This window comes from Anabrus simplex, chromosome 1 (genome assembly GCF_040414725.1).
Source record: "Anabrus simplex isolate iqAnaSimp1 chromosome 1, ASM4041472v1, whole genome shotgun sequence".
Classification (NCBI taxonomy): Eukaryota; Metazoa; Arthropoda; class Insecta; order Orthoptera; family Tettigoniidae; genus Anabrus; species Anabrus simplex.
Window position 1 is genome coordinate 953,563,349 of NC_090265.1, and position 19,687 is coordinate 953,583,035.

At 41.3% G+C, this 19,687-nt stretch overlaps 1 protein-coding gene across 1 annotated transcript in view; it reads left to right on the plus strand.

Moving 5' to 3' along the window:
* The first annotated feature begins 222 nt into the window (after nucleotides 1–222).
* The window catches only part of l(2)k09848 (lethal (2) k09848), an 89,367-nt gene continuing 69,902 nt past the window's right edge, over nucleotides 223–19,687 (plus strand). The window contains exons 1-2 of the mRNA XM_067148843.2: nucleotides 223–352; nucleotides 576–822. Coding sequence (XP_067004944.2) covers nucleotides 280–352; nucleotides 576–822 — 320 coding nt within the window. The 5' untranslated portion in view covers nucleotides 223–279. The remainder of the gene's footprint in view (nucleotides 353–575; nucleotides 823–19,687) is intronic.

Consider the following 19,687-nt stretch of genomic DNA (forward strand, 5'->3'; position numbering starts at 1 on the left):
CCCTTTAGGTGGCCCGCCCCAACCCTTCAGGGTGGGGAATGAAAACGAGAATAGTAGTAGTAGTAGTAAAAGTAATACAATGCTTACTACGGTATAATAGTTTATCCTACTTATTCCCGTTGTATTGAACTTACGCTGCATACTACCACTCGTTCTCTAAATCAGCTCTGGCCTACAGCCTCAGTTGGCAACGCTGCGCAGGATCGAGACCAAAGAGGGTAGAATAGATCGAGACGGCGGTGGTTCAAAGAAAATGCACGTGGGTTTCGTGTGCTTGGTATGGTTGTGATAAAGATGGATTATAAAAGAGATTTCAATGTTTTTGTGGGTGGAAAATTAGGCATCTTAAAAGGTAATTTCTGTAATCTGTTGATTTTTGTGGGAACAAGATGTTTGTCCTCTGATTCTCTGGGACTATAATTGCGAATTGAAGGTTATGTTTCTTTTGCTATGTTTACAATATATTTTGTTTAGTTACAGAGGAAACAAAGAAAAATGAATTATTCAAAAAGTGAGATGACTGTATTAATATATTTGAGTTATGACCTTTGATTAATTTTGTGCATATATTTTAGGAATCAAAGTTGAGATTATAGATGACGAGTGGAAAGGGATTGCGAAGAATCTTCAGAAAGTTGAAGTGCTGAATAAAGATAGTGAAATAACAGCAATGTCGTGGGGTGATTCAGAAGAATCGGATATCATTCTTGGATTGGCCAATCAGACTGTTAAAGTATACGACACAGAATATCGAGGTTTTACATCTTCTCTGGATTTTAAATTGGGCAGTGGACCTATATGTGGCGTAGGAAGAGTCAAGGGGTAAGTATAATAAGTAGTTTTAACATTTTATTCATAATAACACATTGTGATAAAAGAAAAGCAGCTCAGGCGTACAGGTACATTACTGACCTCTAGCTATTCCTTAGATTGATTTGACAGAAAAGTTCTCCCTGCTTTTTTATTTATTTAGCAGCTTTCACTCCTAGAGCCGGCCCCGCAGTATAGTTGATACCGCGCCTGCCTCTAACACGGAGGTCCCGGGTTCGATTCCCAGCCAGGTCGGGGACTTTTGCCTGTATATGAGGACTGGTTACTGCCTATATTTTTATCACCAGTTAGAGTAGATCGACTACTTTAAGTGCTCCTAGGTAAGGCAATATCAATGAATTTGGGCCCAACTTTGGTTACGTGGTTACCATCCGGGAGCTATCTAACAGGAAGATAGCATCTCCGGTCTAGAAAGCCAAGAATAACGGTGGAGAGGATTCGTCGTACAGACTACACGACGACTCGTAATCTGCAGGCCTGCAGTTTGAGCAGAGGTTGCTTGGTAGGACATGGCCCCTCAGGGCTGTTGTGCCATGGTGTTTGGTTTCATTCCAAGAGGGCTCTGCCCTCTCTCAGGCCAATAAGGTTTGAGACGCGGAGAAGGTGAAGGGATGGCGGTCGTGGCCTGTAAAAGTATCTGTCGTGGCATTTGCCTTTGTGGAGGAGAATGAAGAATCATGGAAAACCATTCTCAGGACAGCCGATGGGAGAACCAGCCTGCTGCCTCCCGAATGCAGAGCTGTAGAGCCACATTAAAGCTGTGATTGGTCCGGTACACAATCCGACTATTTCCACTTTCGTTTTCAGAAATAGTTTAACCTAAAGGGCGAATTCTACCATGTCCAAAAGAGGAACTTATATGCAAACATTGATTTTTTGCAATTTGGGCAGAACTGTAGTAATCGGTACTCAAGGTTTGGTAACACAAGCTACCACTAGTGGCGCACGCGAGTTGACTGTCGCACTAGTAGCACTGAGAGCGAGCGCCGAGAGGAACGACAATATTGCCAATTGTTGGTTGTTGGTTTGATATGGCTGTACTTTTTTTTTCTTGCCGTGCGGACAGTATGCGCCGCGGCGATAGAAAAGAGCCTCTCATGACAGAGATTGGCCTGGATGTGCAAAGATAGGTTACAACTACTAAACTACCTTTTTCTTGCTGTGTGAATAGTATGCGCCGCGGCCTTTAAACTCCCCTGGCCACTTCATTTTTGTTCTGCAGTGGTTGGTTGCAAAATCTTGGCCTCATCCTAAGTGTCAATGACGTCATCCTCTTCCATACGTGAACCAATCACCGTTATAAGCAATGGAGTATGGCGTCTAAAAAAGTATTTGTAGTTATGAAAGTAAATGCACTTCTAGGGGGGGGGGGGGGGGGGGTTGGTTCCTGGCAAGTGTATTGAACACATCTCTCTTCCACGATCATTTTAAGGTGAGAATAGCAGTATTTAAAGTAACATTTTATGTAATAATCCTTGAGTACCGGTTATTATATTTCTACCGCAATTTGTAAGTAATTATTAAATGCAATTGTTTGCCAAGCGCTACGACTCTCTTGCCATGGTAGCCATGTTTATGACGTCGTAGTTCATCCCTTCAACCTGTGGAAGGTCAGCAATGATGAAACTATGACGTCGCGAGCCAACATCTGACATTTAAATAAGGCCTACATAAAAACACAAACTAAGCACCCCATGGGTTGCAGCAGAAAATGAGCACTTCACATCACATAATGCATACTGATGATATAAATTCACCATAGAAATCACAATGAACCACTAAAATACTGGAATTTAATAACAAAGGTAGAAAACATAGATCACTTCGATACCGCTTGAGTGCCCGAGCATTATGTAGCAATTTACAGTTCCCAATTTATGAACGCGGGTGCATGTTTAGGAATCAGAAATGCATGTACAAAAGATATGAAACGACACGTGACACAGAGATGAGGAGAAATCCTTCCTTTATGCTTGCCAGGGACCCACCGACCCATCCAGAAAAGTGTTATTACCCACACAGAAAACGGAGGCTACATTACATTGCAAGTTCATACAGTAGCAAGAATAGGAAGTAGGCCTAGTGTGTTCAAATGGTACTAACAGAAGATTATTTAGTTATCCATTGCACTTACTGCCAGCATCATCTACGAACAATGAATCAATAATAGTAAATTTCCACCTTTTTGATATATTTGCATTAAGCAAATCAGTTTTTAATCATTTACAATACATGTTTCATTCCATTTGATTTGCAACGCTTAGGTGAAATTACAAAGTAGGCCTATTTATCTTCTTAAAGAACCTCTTAATGAGTACCTTGTTTTACTTAAAATCTACGTGAATTTAAAAATTAAAATAATAATAATCAATATGGATGATTGAATTGGGTGGTGAAATGGGAAGGAAAATGAATTTATTTTAGCCTATTTTAAAACTATATCTATTCATTTGAACTGATGTTAAAAAATGTTTTTGTTTTCAGCACTTTTTTCACTATGATGTATGATATTCTACTCGTCTACTAACAAAAGGTTTCTGAAAAATAATTTTCCTTTGTCACTGTTCTATATTTTACAAGGATGTTCTCTTCACTTGCTCTTTCCAAAGCAAATATTGTTTGTTTCAATTTTATAAAAGTATTTCTTGAATTGGATTAATTCAGGATCCCTGAAGCTGATTGCTGTCATACTATTATTAAAAGAGCTTCCCCGAAATCTTGTTGTTGACATATTTACTGTGTCCTTGGAGGAGCAATGGCTGATACAGCCTTCTGTCTTGTGAAGTAATGAAGTAATATCATACATCATAGTGGAAAAAATGCTGGAAACAAAAACATTTTTTAACATCTGTTCAAATGAATATAGTTTTAAAATAGGTTAAAATGCTAATGGCTTTACGTTGCAACGATACAGATAGGTCTTATGGCGATGATGGGATAGGAAAGGCCTAGGAGTTGGAAGGAAGCGGCCGTGGCCTTAATTAAGGTGCAGCCCCCCAGCATTTGCCTGGTATGAAAATGGGAAACCACGGAAAACCATATTTAGGGCTGCCGACAGTGGGATTCGAACCCACTATCTCCCGGATGCAAGCTCACAGCTGCGCGCCTCTAACCGCAATAGGCTAAAATAATTAAATCCATTTTCCTTCCCATTCAACCATCCACATTGATTTTAATTATTTTAATTTTTAAATTCACGTAGATTTTAAGTAAAACAAGGTACTCATTAAGAGGTTCTTTAAGAAGATAAATAGGCCTACTTTGTAATTTCACCTAAGCGTTGTAAACCAAATGGAATGAAACATGTATTGTAAATGATTAAAAACTGATTTGCTTAATGCAAATATATCAAAAAGGTGGAAATTTACTATTATTGATTCATTGTTCGTAGACGATGCTGGCAGTACGTGCAATGGAACCTAAATAATCTTCTGTGAGTACCATTTGAACACACTAGGCCTACTTCCTATTCTTGCTACTGTATGAACTTGCAATGTAATGTAGCCTCCGTTTTCTGTGTGGGTAATAACACTTTTCTGGATGGGTCGGTGGGTCCCTGGCAAGCATAAAGGAAGGATTTCTCCTCATCTCTGTGTCACGTATCGTTTCATAAAGCATTGTAAAACAGCTGAAGATGTTCCAAATGGAATAAAACATGTACTATAAATGATTAACTGATTTTCTTAATGTAAACATAAGTATGAAAAAGGTGGAAATTTACTGTTATTGATTAATTGTAAATAGGATTTGATACGGGAAATGAAGCTGATCTTGCAATCACCTACGAAGCTAGCTAGCATTCATTTGAAAGCACTCGAGGTTAGTTTCATCTCGCTTTGATATGCAATTAAACACCAAAAGCGCACATACATCCACCTTGAAGGTACAAATCATTCCTTAATTAGTTAACTGCATAATGCCGCACAATGTGCATATACGAACCATTAAATAAATATGATAACTTGAATTGACAGTAATGGCACAACTATCACAACCACGTGGTAATTGCTGCAAGTAATTGCTTCTCCATCTTCGATCTACATATGCGCATGAGAAGTACCAACCTAATGATTGTAACCACTTGGCGATTGCCTTCAACCCCTAACACCAGTACTTACCTGTTTATCGGCGAAGAAAGTGAATCATATGATTACATTTGTACTTTAAAATTTCACAATGTTTTTTCGCCATGGTTATGCATTTTTTTCTATAATCCATTACGAGCCACGCATATGTGTATATTAAGATGAACCCAAGCTCATAAGGACTGTGGGTGTTACGCTCCCTTCCTTCCTCGAGTAGGGATTGGCGGCCCTTGCTTATGTCACATTCTCGCAGGTGTACCACGTACTGTCCATTGGGGTACACGGCGTGGTGTGACGTCATACTTCTGACGTCACGATTATTTTTCTTTTCCACGGTGAAATGTTAAATAATTAAATTAGTCGCACATATGCAGTAACGTTAATTCGGACTTAGTTTTTGGATATTAATTCCTTATCTCTCTAACACCCTATGACCTCATCACCCCTTCGTCACCAAGTAAACATGGTCGCCATGTGCTCTACCAGTCCTATATAGTGTACTCTTCAGTGTTCTGTATGTCAGGTAATAGTACAAAAACCTAGTATTTTTGCACCTCTACTCCTTCCTTGTACCATAATGAACATATCTAATAGCATATGACGGTGCCTGCAAATGAACTGGAGATAGTTGGCTTGTGTGCCATGGTGGACACTGTTAAGCCAAAGCCTACTCTGCTCAGCTGTCCCGCTATCATGCTAGCTATAGGTAAATTGGTGCAAACGTTGGCATGCTCCATGTAATTTTGCTCTTTTGTGCATAGAGAACTTTTATTAGTTATTCTCTGGACAGTTTTTTCTTCTTCTAAGTTTCTGGTTATCTTTTATCAACAATCAGAGATGAGCTACTTAAAGTGCTCCTTTTAATGGGGCATATGTCAATGAATTTGGGACCAACTTTGGTTTATAAATTTCTACCTTCAGAAAACTGCTTTGATTTTAATCCAAGATCTTGTAATGTTTTGCCTCATATTATTTTCAAATAGCCTACACCAAACAGAACTGATGCCACAAGATCCATTGACACTTATCTTTACTAACAGTTTAGCCTAATATCCTTAGTCACTGAAATGAAATAACCATTTTTCTATTGAAAATATATTAATTTTATTATGTTAGTATGTAGAGAAAGCAAGATGTTACTAACAAAATTTCGATCTGTTTAATGCACATTATGCAATTTTATCATCATTAATTAATTAAATTTATTATTGTTACCATTCTCTTATTGGCAGAGACGTTTGATAATGTATGGTAAGTCTGTGAGTAGCAGAATAAGGCTTGAGAGGTGGAGCAGATCCATTTATCTTGCAAGGGGTTTTGGAGTGTGAAGTGAAAATACACTGTCAAAGTGGAAGTATTACTAATCAGTGTCTGTGCACTGTACACCAAAGTTTTGATGGAAATCCTACTTCCTTATTGTTTTTTTGTCATGTATTCCTAACATATCTTTTTGTTCCATCTTGACATCCCTGTTTCTCAATCGAAGTACTGTACTTGATGTTCTCATTGGAAGCCTAGCAGTTGGGTGCATGGTATGGGTTGCATGGGTGTAGGCTTTCACCAAAATCTACGTTATGTTCTTCACTGCTCTACAATCTGACCACCTTCTGTTATGTTGACTATACCTTGATCCAACGTGGCTTCTGACTACTCCACCAGGCTGATAATCACGCTGTTTTGCTCCTTACAGCAACAGTCGCAATCAGTCAATCACCACATGATCAAACATATTTTGCTCTTCAGTAAGGTATGCACGTTTCTCATCCATACTTTCTGATATCTCTTACCAACACGTTGTGATATGTGGCGAGCAAAAATGGAGCATCTTTCTGACGACTGGATGGTGCCTTCTGAATCTCTACCCCCTGGTCATAATTTGAAATGGACAATCTGAAAGCACTGAATCGTTTGAGGAGTGGAGTTAGTAAATCTAAGGATAACCTAAAAAAATGGGTTTATTTGAAAGATCAGTCAGACTTCTGCAATTGTGGAGAGCAACGAACTATCTTTATGACTGTCAGTCCTGCGGGAATTGCTGTTGCCCATTTCTGGGCAGACTTCGTGTGAAACATGTTTGTGACATAAGATGTACTGTGTTTTGTTTATATATAATATCTTATTTATATTTTACGTTTTTTCAACACTGACACAAAATAAATAAATAAATATTGGCATATATTGCACAAACTTGTTCTGTTCTCTCAGACCTTCACCAGTTACATTCTGGCACCAGTATGTTAACCTCTTCCTTTACATCAGCTTCATTACAGTGCTACTTTCAAAAGTATGAACATGACACATTAGGCATAAACTTGGAACAGCTGAGCTGTGTTGCCATGTGTCACATCAGCTGATTCAAATAATAAGCTGTTAACATGCGTGCATCAGCAAATTTATAAATACATTGGTGTTTACGTGAATGATAATTTACACATCAATACTCTGCAAACTACAATGGTATATGTTTTCACTGCTGATAACATACTTAAGAAAAATTAAAACTGGAAAACAGTCAAATCAAATCAAAATACTATTTTTGCAAATGAGGTGTCTACCTCGGTGGCAAATGATACATGAAAAAACATTGTTCTCAACAACTAAATTTTAAATTAAAAAGAAAAGAAGACATTTTCCTAAAATACAGTATTATACAATTTACATTAACAATTTTTCTATTAAACACACAGCTCGTCCTTAATAAATTTATATTATTTACAAGATTCTACTCATATCTTCTGTACTTACACACATAATCAACTCATATACAGTATGTTGAATCACTTCAAATATACAACTCCTATAAGATTTAAATTTACATTGCTTCTTAACCTATTTTGGTATCTAACGTGCATAACAGCCTGCTGCATCTTAACCAGAGTTCTTTTTGCCACTGCTTTTCAGAGCTCCTGAAGGGCCTTCACAGCTAGCGTAGCGCTGCCAGGGCACTTGAAAGTCCCCACTGTACTTCACCCCTACAGGCAGTCCCCTACTTCAGCTGTCCAATCTCCATAGACAAGGGGATGGAATTAATTTATTCATAAAAATTCTTTATTTACAATAACGCACACAGGTCAAATGCTCTCTAACATTTATTTTCTTTGTTGCTGTTTATTCTTTTCTTGAATATCTGTACAGATTTTGGAAAAGGATCAAACACTTCCCCAGCTAAACTTTTCCACTCCTTCACGCCCTTCCCAATGAATGAAAATTTACTGCCAGTCATTTCTGATAAAATCCCGCCTAATTTTATACTTGTGGTCAGCCCTGCCGATATAATTACTTTCCAACTGAAGCCTCTCACGGATTTCCTCCATGCTTCCTCTCCTGTATAGGCTCTATATAATCTTATAAGTCTAGTTTTCTCCCTTCTCTTACTTAAATAATAGAACATTTATTGCAGCCAGTTGTGTAGAGCAATAATAACATGTCACAATAGTATAATAATTAAATTACACAAACTAATGCTTGTCTGAACAAAATTCCTTCCATGATTCTCATCAAAGCCTATGGTACAAAGCATGATATCGATCACAAGGGTTTCCACAGCAATCACACACACAGTTCGGATCAGGCTGATGAAACTGCTTTATTATACACAGTTTATAGTGAAAACCATGTACGGCGTACCTAGTGACTAGGTGTCTTAGGTCATACTCTTTTTGCATCCGGTCTTTATAGACCATTGCATCAGTAGCATAAAAGTCTCTCCATATGCTATTCTTTTTAAATTTTGGTTCATTCAGTAATTGATCATATTGTTGTATGGACAGAAGAGGCATTTGTAGCCGAAGATCCTCTGTGTAGAACAGTTCCCTTCTTAACTCATAAACCAGATGTGAAAGGGTGTATTTAGAAACACACATAATGTTCTTCAAGAAAGTTGCCTTAACTTTTCTATTAACACTAAGTGTTTCTTCTTTAAATGAGGACATACGATTTCAAGGCCGTAAGCTATAATGGGTGTTACCTTCAGTTTAAACAGTTCCAAGGCTGTCTTTAGTGATAGCCTGTGTGGGAACCGGATGTCATTCATTGCCGTTATTGCTGCATTTACTTTTTCCCTAATATGCAGCGTAAAATCCTTGCCAGAAAACTGTAATGTAGCGCCCAGTTATTTGAAGCTGTTCACATTTCGCAGGGGACCATTCCTCAATTAGAAATAGGAAAGGATTTCCACCTATTGATACTTGTTTATTGCACTTATTATGCTACAGGACCAGTTTCGACCCTTTACATATGGTCATCCTCAGCTGAACCATGCATGCGTTCTTTTCCTTTTCATATTGCCTCTTCTACTGATCCTATGCATTGTTTTCCATTTCTTAATCGGCTGATGATGACCTGGACTAGGGTCGAAACCGGTACCATTTCTAATTATTATTAAATGAGAATGTAATTCACTACATTTCTTATTCTTTGGTATTGAATAGGTGGAATCTCCTTATGAATTATTTCAATTTTAATTGTGTTATAGTTGATTAGGCACTTGCCTCTTGTGCTCAGTGTTGCACAGTTGAATCTTGGTGCAGTTAGCATGTATAAGTGTTTAAATGATAAAGGCGTATCAGAAGATTTACTAGCACATTGAAGATGTGAAAAAGAAAGACTCTTCAGACATGGCTGGGGTCTCCGGCTGTCCATGTTCACTAGATGCGACTCGTTTGGATGAGACTTAATACGAGCAGTCACTCCTTACAGGAGGCCCTTGTGGTTCTCCACCCACTCAAATATAGGAGTAATGAAGGCAATTAATAACTGGCATGCAATTTATTGGTGTCTACCAAGGAGTTTTTGTGCTGATTGTGTATCAATGTCAGCGTTATTAAGATTTGCATTTTTCGAGATTTAATAGTTTTGAGTGTACCATTTGAGTTGTCCATTTTCGGTGTGGAATCAGGTGTGGCTTATATTCATGTCATGTGATTATTTTCAGGAACCAACATTGAATTAATGAATGACTTAAGGTCCGCTGTGTTATTTATTTGTGTCATGTGTTTTATTTCAGGATATCCATGTTGAATAGGGGTTGAGTTGATTCAGATGTCCGATGGTTTTTGTGCAACATGTGTTATTTATAGGGTGTGCTGTTATTTGATTTCCTTCTATCGGAGTTATTTGAGTGAACCAATACGAATGTTTCATGCTTGGTTTTTGTGTACGTGGAAAATATGACAACATGTGAATGTTCTTTGATTTGTTTGTATATTTTATTGATGTAATTTGTAGTGTGTGGTTTCAACCCACATTTTCATTCATTCTTGTTTGTTACTCTGGTGAGAGTTGTATATAGTTGAATACACCACTGCACTCAGGTATTTGTGTACCATTGGCGTAGAAATTTTCCTGAAGCAGTTAGATAATGTGACAGATTAGAATCTCCACTGCAATATTCAGTGCGCAGGAACGAGACAATTCTTCTTCTTCAATTCCCTTTTCCAGATTCTCTCTGGGTAGGGTAGTGTACCAAAGCCCTCCACCTTACTTGATCTTTCCACCATTCCTCTTCTAGTACTTAATTGCTATCGACTCCTCTATTTGCAATACAGTCCACAACAGAGCTCCTCCATCTCATTCTAGGCCACCCCTAGGCCTCTTTCCAGTCTCTGTATCCATGAATGTTCTCTTTGGTATTCTCTCTCCTGGCATTCTCATCATGTGTCCAAACCATTTTAGCTTTGCTACATCAATCTCTTCTTGAAGTTTACACACTCCTACACTTCTCCTTATTTCCTCATTTCAGCTGCTTACATCTTAATTTGGTTCTGCTTAGTCAACGTCCAGGCTGTTGAAGCATAGGTCAGTATAGGTTTATAATAAAGACGAGTATAAAACTTTCTTGCACTTCATTGGCACATCTTTGTTCGGCAAAACTTCAGAACAGGTTACATTTTCCAGCGCACGCATCTAGGCGCGATTGCACTGTCATTTGTTTCTCTCTCGTTCGCGTCTCGCGAAGGGCTTGATCGTGCGGTGGACAGAGCTGTCAACTGTTCATATAAAGAACTAGTCCTAGTGCAGCGGCACTACTTTTGAATTTATGAATCTCGTGACAAAGCCATTGGTCTGGATTGGTTAGGTCTTTGGTCTGGATCAAGCAAAGGAGGTCTGGAGGTGTAAGCCCCAGGTTAGAAGCCACCAAGTGGCTCCATTGGTCTGGATTGGTTAGGGTAGGTTAGTGACAAAGCCATTGGTCTGGATTGGTTAGACCATAGGTCTGTGACAAAGCCATTGGTCTGGATCAAGCAAAGGGGGTCTGGGGGAGTAAGCCCCCCAGGTTCGAAGCCGCGAAGCGGTCCTAGGCCTCTAGTATCCCGCGTGACACCTCCTTTGGTCTGGATTGATTAGACCATTATTCAGTGACAAAGCCATTGGTCTGGATTGTTTAGACCATTGGTCTGGATCAAGCAGAGGGGGTCTGGGTGCGTAAGCCCCCAGGTTAGAAGCCGCAAAGTGGCCCTAGGCATCTAGTATCCCGCATGAAACCTCCATTGGTCTGGGCAGTTGTATATTTCTTGTGCGCGGGTTGGTAACGGAATTCATTTACGTCATTGCTACGAGTGACGTCATATCCCATTGTGTCTCACCCAATGGAAATGCTGCAACATAGGCGATGGACTATGGCACGTGATGAATTGTATTAGGTTATAAAAGCAAAATTACTTCTGGGGGACGGCGGGTGGGTTCTTAGCTGTCGCAGTGAACCCATCTCTCCTCTACAAGGTATTCCACTTAAGATTTTTTTTTTTTTTTTTTTTGCTAGGGGCTTTACGTCGCACAGACACAGATAGGTCTTATGGCGACGATGGGATAGGAAAGGACAAGGAGTTGGAAGGAAGCGGCCGTGGCCTTAATTAAAGTACAGCCCCAGCATTTGCCTGGTGTGAAAATGGGAAACCACGGAAAACCATTTTCAGGGCTGCCGATAGTGGGATTCGAACCTACTATCTCCCGGATGCAAGCTCACTTAAGATTTCCAACATATTACATCCTTATCATGCTATAAAAGTAATGTAACTCGTACTGAATTTCTACCCTTTGTTCCATACAATGTCTCTCACACACTGGTAGAAACTTGCAAACTGCTGTATTCTTAAATCAATTTCTCCATCCAAATTTCTATCTTCAAACGTCACACTGCCCAAATATTAAACATTTTTCACTACTTCAAGAGGTTCATTTCCTATTTTTATCACTCTCTGGATTTTCTGTTACCTCTCGTCATGATCAAAGTCTTGTTTTTCGCAGTACTGATCTTCGTTCCAAAATTTCTTATCTCCTCATTCCATAAATCACCTTGTGTCTGTACTTCCTCTTCATTATCTCCCCAAACTACAATGTCATCTGCAAAGAGCATAGACTTTACTTGCTCACCCCTCACCTTCTTGATATTATGTAAAATTCTATCCATGATGATAATGAAGAGTAAGGGAGACAATACACTTCCCTGTCTTAAGCCTCTTTCAACTCTGAACCATTAATTTTGACCCACTTTGGTTCTAACACAGTTTTTCACAATTTTGATACAATGCTATTACCATCTGCATTGTTTCATTCCCAATTTGTGCCTCTGTCATTGTTTTCCATACCAGATTCCTTGGGACACTGTCATATGCCTTTTCAGTATCTAGAAACATTTTTTTTTTTTTTTTTGCTGGGGGCTTTATGTCGCGCCGACACAGATAGGTCTTATGGCGACGATAGGATAGGAAAGGCCTAGGAGTTGGAAGGAAGTGGCCGTGGCCTTAATTAAGGTACAGCCCCAGCATTTGCATGGTGTGAAAATGGGAAACCACGGAAAACCATTCTAGAAACATTACTATCATGTCCTTTCCATATTCCCAATACCTTTCTGCTGCACCAAGTAAAATTGGCAGCGCTATGGAAATAAGGAAGGTGCGGGCTTCAAGACCAAAGGCTGAATACCAGTGACGGGCAAGGAGAGCCATAACGCAGTCAGCGAAAACCGAGTCGTTGTAATGCTGAACATTTATTACAATAATAAGTGCGCACAAATAAAGTCCGTATTCATTGGGGGACCTGCCCTCCAACAATTCAAATATTACAACTCTCAATTCTTAACAAACTCCTTTTAGTAACAACATGTTGAATTAAAAGAAACCCCGTTAACACATTAACTTTTACAGAAGCAAACCCTCTTACTATTTACTGAGGCCCTTAGCCTCTATTAACAAGAGAACAAACACGTTACATTCTCAATATAAGGCAACTCCCTCCCTAAGCCTAACGTTGGTTGGTAAGCTTTCCTACCTCCACGCTCGCGGCTAGATGACCAAGCTGCTTGCTCGCTCCAAGCGAACTGAACGAAGTTTACTGCGAGCACCGTGCCATCCCTCGGCAGAGGCGAGGAGGGGCAAGGTGGAGAGAGAACACGACAAGTGCGCAGGTCGGAGGAAGGCTTGCCAACACAATTTGGAGGGTGCCACCAGGGCGGAAATAATTTCGCATTTCCCTGGGGCCATAAGGGAACGGGACAACATTTGTACTTTATTAAGATAGGAAGAAAAAAACACACATGTTACAAAGATATAATATATGCAGATCGATCTGTATGAATTGTAAATTTAAAAGTTCATGACGAAGGAGAGTTCCTCTTGGTACAGACCTCCCTCCCTAAGTTTCCAACCAGGTTGGAAAAAGTCTTTCTCCTTTTACTTTAGACACCACAAGAGCTCTTGATAAAAGGTTCTTTTTTCCAAACAAATAAATAACAGTTTGCTTAAGCAATTAAAAACGCTTGGAGAAAGAGTCTTTGCTTAGGATACACCAACAACTGGCCTAACATTTCATTAGGTAAACACCTTTTAGCTTGGCGAAAGGCAATAAAAGCCAGTCCGTGAAAATCCATATTTCAAGATGCACATCTCGAAGATTAGAATAAGTTGAAGGAGAATCGCCGGGCGAGCTACCGGCTTGCAAGTCCAAGTGAGGACGAAACTGGCATAGCTCGAAATGAATGACGAATGCCGAACACACGGCAACCAGGCACACCAAGATGCAATAAGCCAGATGGACGATGCGTGCCACAACTGGCGGCGAATGCTAGCCAGCGCCAAACATACAACATGCAGAAAAACGGCCCGGAAGGACGGCCGATGGAGTCAGCGCATGCCAAAACACGCCCACATGAGGGGCCCTTCTCACGGAGCGACGGTGAAGATGGAACCTCCATAATGCTGAAACATACAAGTTTAAGGCCAGCAGTTTTGTCTTCACAAGAGCCGATAAGATGTAAGAGTCAAGGTGGAGGAAGACAATCCCGGGTCAGCGCGCCGGGCGTGGAGGTAGGAGGCTAGGTAGGGCTGCAGGAGGGCTCACATACCAAATTTAAAAACTCTTACAGACTAAGTAAAATACAACTCCCTATAAAATACAGAAGTTAGCAAAACAACAGGGGAACAAACCCCGCAAACATTAACACCACAGACGTATCGGTTCTCGCCAACCAATTAAAGCAAAAACTTCATTGAGCAGATTGAAGCTGAGAAAGATGAACACGAAAAACTCCCTCGGTCACGGGGTCTCTCACCAACAGGGTGACCGGGGTAAGAAAATCAATAATCCGGAAAGGACCACGGAACCTGGGTGCCAACTTCCCAGAGGGAACAAAATTCTTAATGAATACCTCATCCCCGACAGCCAGGCTGGTAGGCTGACGCCCCTTATCGTAGCGCTCCTTCTTCCTCTGGTAGGAGATCTGAAGATTCTCTTTAGCTTTCTTCCAGTTCGCGCGAATATTAAGAGGATCCACCCTCTCAGGCAACAAATCATCAATATGCCACAAATTGGAAAGCGGCGAGTTCGGAAGAAACGAAAACATGAGAGAGAAAGGGGAAAACTGGTGCGCCTCATGCACCGCAGTATTAAAAGCATAAGCCAGCCACGGCAAAGTGGTGTCCCACCTCTGAAGATCGTGGTGATGGAAAGCAATGAGGGCCGAGCGTAAATTCCTATTAACTCTCTCCGCGTACGAAGGCTGGGGGTAGTAAGGGGAAGTCGTGACGTGAGTAATCGACAGGCTAAAACAGAAGTTCTTAAATAGATTAGACGTAAAGGCTTTAGCATTGTCTGAAACCAAATACTGGCTAGGACCAAATGATGAAAATATGGTTTTTAAACATCTAATGGTTGTTTCAGCGTTGGCCATCCTCGTCGGAAATAACCATGTAAAACGAGTGAAGCCATCCACGCAGACCAATATAAACCTATTTGATTCAGATTTTGATCTCGGGAGAGGTCCTACGAAATCAACATATAGACGTTGCATAGGACGGGTAGCTTGGGTAGAGGATAGCAACCCAACCCGAGAATTAACACATGGCTTACTAATCCTACAAATCTTACAAGCCTTAACAAGTTCGCGAACGTCTCCGTCCATTCCCTTCCAGATGAAATTTTCTCTGATCTTCTCCCTTGTTTTAAATACTCCCTGATGACCTGCGAGGGGAGTTTCATGAAAATACTTAAAGATCATAGGGACCAACACAGATGGAATTACAACCTTCATCTTACGATCATGACGGGAGGGGCAACAAAGAACTCCATTCCTCAATACATACGGATCGACAATTTTCCCATCCTTCAAGTCTTGGACGATAGGAGCCAAGAGCGGATCTTCCAATTGAAATTTACCTATATCGTGATACAAGAGAGGGGTATCAGATAAAATCGCTCCAACCAAAGATATTGCTAGAGAGGACTCAGAAGGACCTGGTTCGTCATCAAGAATAGGTTGTTCAGAAAACATCCTGCTGAGAGTATCCGCTACAACGTTCTCAGAGCCCCGAATATGACGGACGTTGAATTGAAAGGCGGAAATTCTAATGGCCCAACGAGCCAAGCGACCAGTTTTCCGTGGTTTCCCAAGCACCCAACTTAACGCCTGGTTGTCAGTTTCAAGCTCAAACTTAACATGCTCTAGGTACACACGAAAGCGTTCTAGAGCAAAAAGAACAGCCAAGCCTTCAAGCTCGTACACGGAGTACTTAGCTTCTAAAGGGGTAAGAGCTCGTGAAGCATAAGCAATGGGGCGTCTCCCTAACTCAGATTCCTGGAGCAAAACGGCTGCGACAGCTGACGAAGAAGCGTCGGTTTGCACTATGAAAACCTTAGTGAAATCCGGCATAGCTAACACCGGAGCGTTAGAAATGGCCAGCTTGAGATCGTCAAAAGCAGCCTGCTGAGAAGCTCCCCACTGAAACCTCACTCCCTTACGCCGGAGTGCATTAAGAGGAGCCGCACGACTGGCAAAATTCGGGACGAATTTTCGGAAGAAGTTAACCATTCCGACAAAGCGGGACACACCTTTCACATCCTGCGGAGGAGGAAAATCCTGAATGGCCTGAGTGCGGGAGTGATCGACCGAGACACCGTTAGAGGATACAATATGCCCCAAAAAGGACATCTGAGGTTTGGCGAACGAGACCTTGGACAATTTGACTGTCAAGCCAGCCTTCCTCAGGCGTGACAATACTTCATCGAGGTGCTGGAGATGATCCTCGAACGTCTCCGAATACAAAACTACGTCATCAAGATAGTGATAAAGGAAGTCAAATTTAATGTCGGAAAACAACTGATCAAGGAGTCTCGTGAGAACGGCGGCGCCTGTCGAGATCCCAAAAGGCAGCCGGCAAAATTCATAAAGGTTCCAGTCCGTCGCGAAGGCCGTCAGATGACGAGACTCCTCCGCGAGCGGAATCTGGTAATAAGCTTGATTGAGGTCCAGGACAGTGAAGTACCTCGCCCTCTTGAACCATGAAAAACACGTATGTAAATCCGGGAGCGGGACAGACTGCAAGACCACTTTACGATTAAGAGCCCTGTAATCCAAAACAGGCCTATAACCACCCTGGGGCTTGGGCACCAGGAAAATGGGGGAAGAGTAAGCCGAAGTAGAGGGCCGGATGATCCCTTCCTCAAGCATGTTGTTAATGATCTCCTTTAATGCCTGCATCTTAGGAGGAGATAAACGGTAGGGCGGAAATCTGACAGGGACCGAATCCGTGACCTCTATTTTATACTCTAAGATATTCGTCATCCCCAATTTCTCAGTAAACACATCCGGGTAGGCCTCGCACAACTCCCTAACACGCTGCGCCTCATCCTCAGTCAAATGGCTAAGATCTAACACCACTTCATCCTGAGGCGGCGATACCGAGGACGCTGAAGCAGAATTACTAATGTGCAAAGGTATTTTATTCATTTGTGAAAACTTAAACCAACATGAACGCTCCTGAATATCTAAGACTAAACCAGAATGTTCGAAAAAATTTGAACCAAGAATGACAGGATACGGTAAATTACTCGCAACATACAAGGAAAATTTCCAAGTAAAATTGGAAAGACGAATTTTACATTTTACCAGTCCCAGGACTTCAATTCTGGAAGAATTGGCTGGTACAAATGAATGCAAAACCGGAGATAAATGAGGAAATTTACAGACAGCTTTATGTAAAGCAAACCATCTTTCACTAATAAATGACACCACACTACCAGAATCAAGAAGGGCCGAAATGGGCTCATTGTTTATTTCGACCTCAACCAACGGACTCAAACCTTTAATTTCCGTAGATATCTCTAAACAGCCCACAGGGCAAATAGGAGCCGGTTCACCAAACGAACAAGATGTTTGATTAATAACAGGGGAAGGCGAGGCGGTACCATTGTCCTGCACCACCTCCCGCTGTAGTCAAGAGCTATTTGAATGGGTGGTACAATGTCGCGCAAGATGACCTGCGACCCCGCACCGAAAGCATACAATATTACTGGTTCTGGGCGGAACCTCTACCCTAGAACCAGCACTAGCACCCTGACTGTTGTTACGAGACCGAGAGGGGCATTTATTACGCAAATGATTAGAAGCACCACAATTATAACACTTTCTTAATAAGTTAGGCTTACGAACCACCACAGACTCCCTGTCATTAGAACCAACCGGAGGCAAGCTAGCAATACGAAGTGAGTCCGCATGGCGAACACCTTCAGCCGATACCACTATCGCTTCGAGCTCCGCAAAACTGTGAGGTTGAGCAGCAAAACAAAGACAGGAGCGGTATAACGGGGAAATGCCCTCTACGATCGTGAGAACGATCTCCTCTTCTGTATAATGTAACGCAAACACCCTAGCGTAAAATTTAACATCAGCAACATATTCTGTTAAAGGCTCGTCCGAGCGTTGAACCCTGAAATAAAATTTCAGCACTAGAGAGCTGAGAGCCCTAGCCGGAATAAAATGAGTAAGCAAATAAGCATGAAACTGCTGAAGTGACAACTGATCAGAAATAGCACTAACTATTTTATTGGAAAGCACCCCTGTAGTATACGGATAAAGAATTTGCAATATTTGAACGTGAGTTAGCCCGAACACAAGAGCATGATCCTGAAATTCCACAAAAAATCGCAAAAAGGTAACTACATCATCGGCAGAATTTACCGAATAACGAGGAACGTTTTTCAACATACTACTTAACGGGTGAGGGATACTAGAAAAGGGCAAATTCACAGAAGGCAAGATCGATTGCTGAACTGGAAGATTAGCCTGGGGGAGAATCCTAGGTAAAGAACCTTGCTGCGATTCCAGCAAGCCTTGCACACCATCCAACTCAGGATTACCAATAACCTTATTGGGTTCCTCGTCAACCCGATTAACAGAAGGAGTGACAGGTTTAGATTTAATGGAGAGTGCGGCCAACCAAGCCTCAACCTTTCCTAAAAGTTGGACCGCCTTGTCCTTCAAAGCTCCAATTTGACTTACTAGTTCCTCCTTTAATTCTAAGGAGAGTAAATCTTCCGTCCGATAAACATAATGGGTTAGACGCCCCTGGACTCGTTTTAACTGATGGAGAGACGCTACATCGTTCTCTAAAAAATCCATAATTGAGGATATTTCAGTCAAATTGGCCTGAATAAGGGACGCCACACTCGCAGCCTCACCGTCAGAGAGCTTGGGTACCACAACAATTTTATCTAAATTAGTTCGTAATAATAACTCATCCGCTTTAACTGTCCCTTTAGACTCTACATTACGAATTGACAGTTCGTATAACAACTCTTCTTTTCTAAGAGACCCAGGATATGCCACGTCTCGAGTAGCCATGGTAAAGATATCGCCGGCCACCAAGCTGAACGAGAAACACCGTAACCGAAAGAGAGAGAGAGAGAGAGAGAGACCACGCACACTCAAAATTGCCCGAAAGAACTGGTAGGAGCACAAACCACGCTCTGCTACCAGACTGCTGCACCAAGTAAAATTGGCAGCGATATGGAAATAAGGAAGGTGCGGGCTTCAAGACCGAAGGCTGAATACCAGTGACGGGCAAGGAGAGCCATAACGCAGTCAGCGAAAACCGAGTCGTTGTAATGCTGAACATTTATTACAATAATAAGTGCGCACAAATAAAGTCCGTATTCATTGGGGGACCTGCCCTCCAACAATTCAAATATTACAACTCTCAATTCTCAATTCTTAACAAACTCCTTTTAGTAACAACATGTTGAATTAAAAGAAACCCCGTTAACACATTAACTTTTACAGAAGCAAACCCTCTTACTATTTACTGAGGCTCTTAGCCTCTATTAACAAGAGAACAAACATGTTACATTCTCAATATAAGGCAACTCCCTCCCTAAGCCTAACGTTGGTTGGTAAGCTTTCCTACCTCCACGCTCGCGGCTAGATGACCAAGCTGCTTGCTCGCTCCAAGCGAACTGAACGAAGTTTACTGCGAGCACCGTGCCATCCCTCGGCAGAGGCG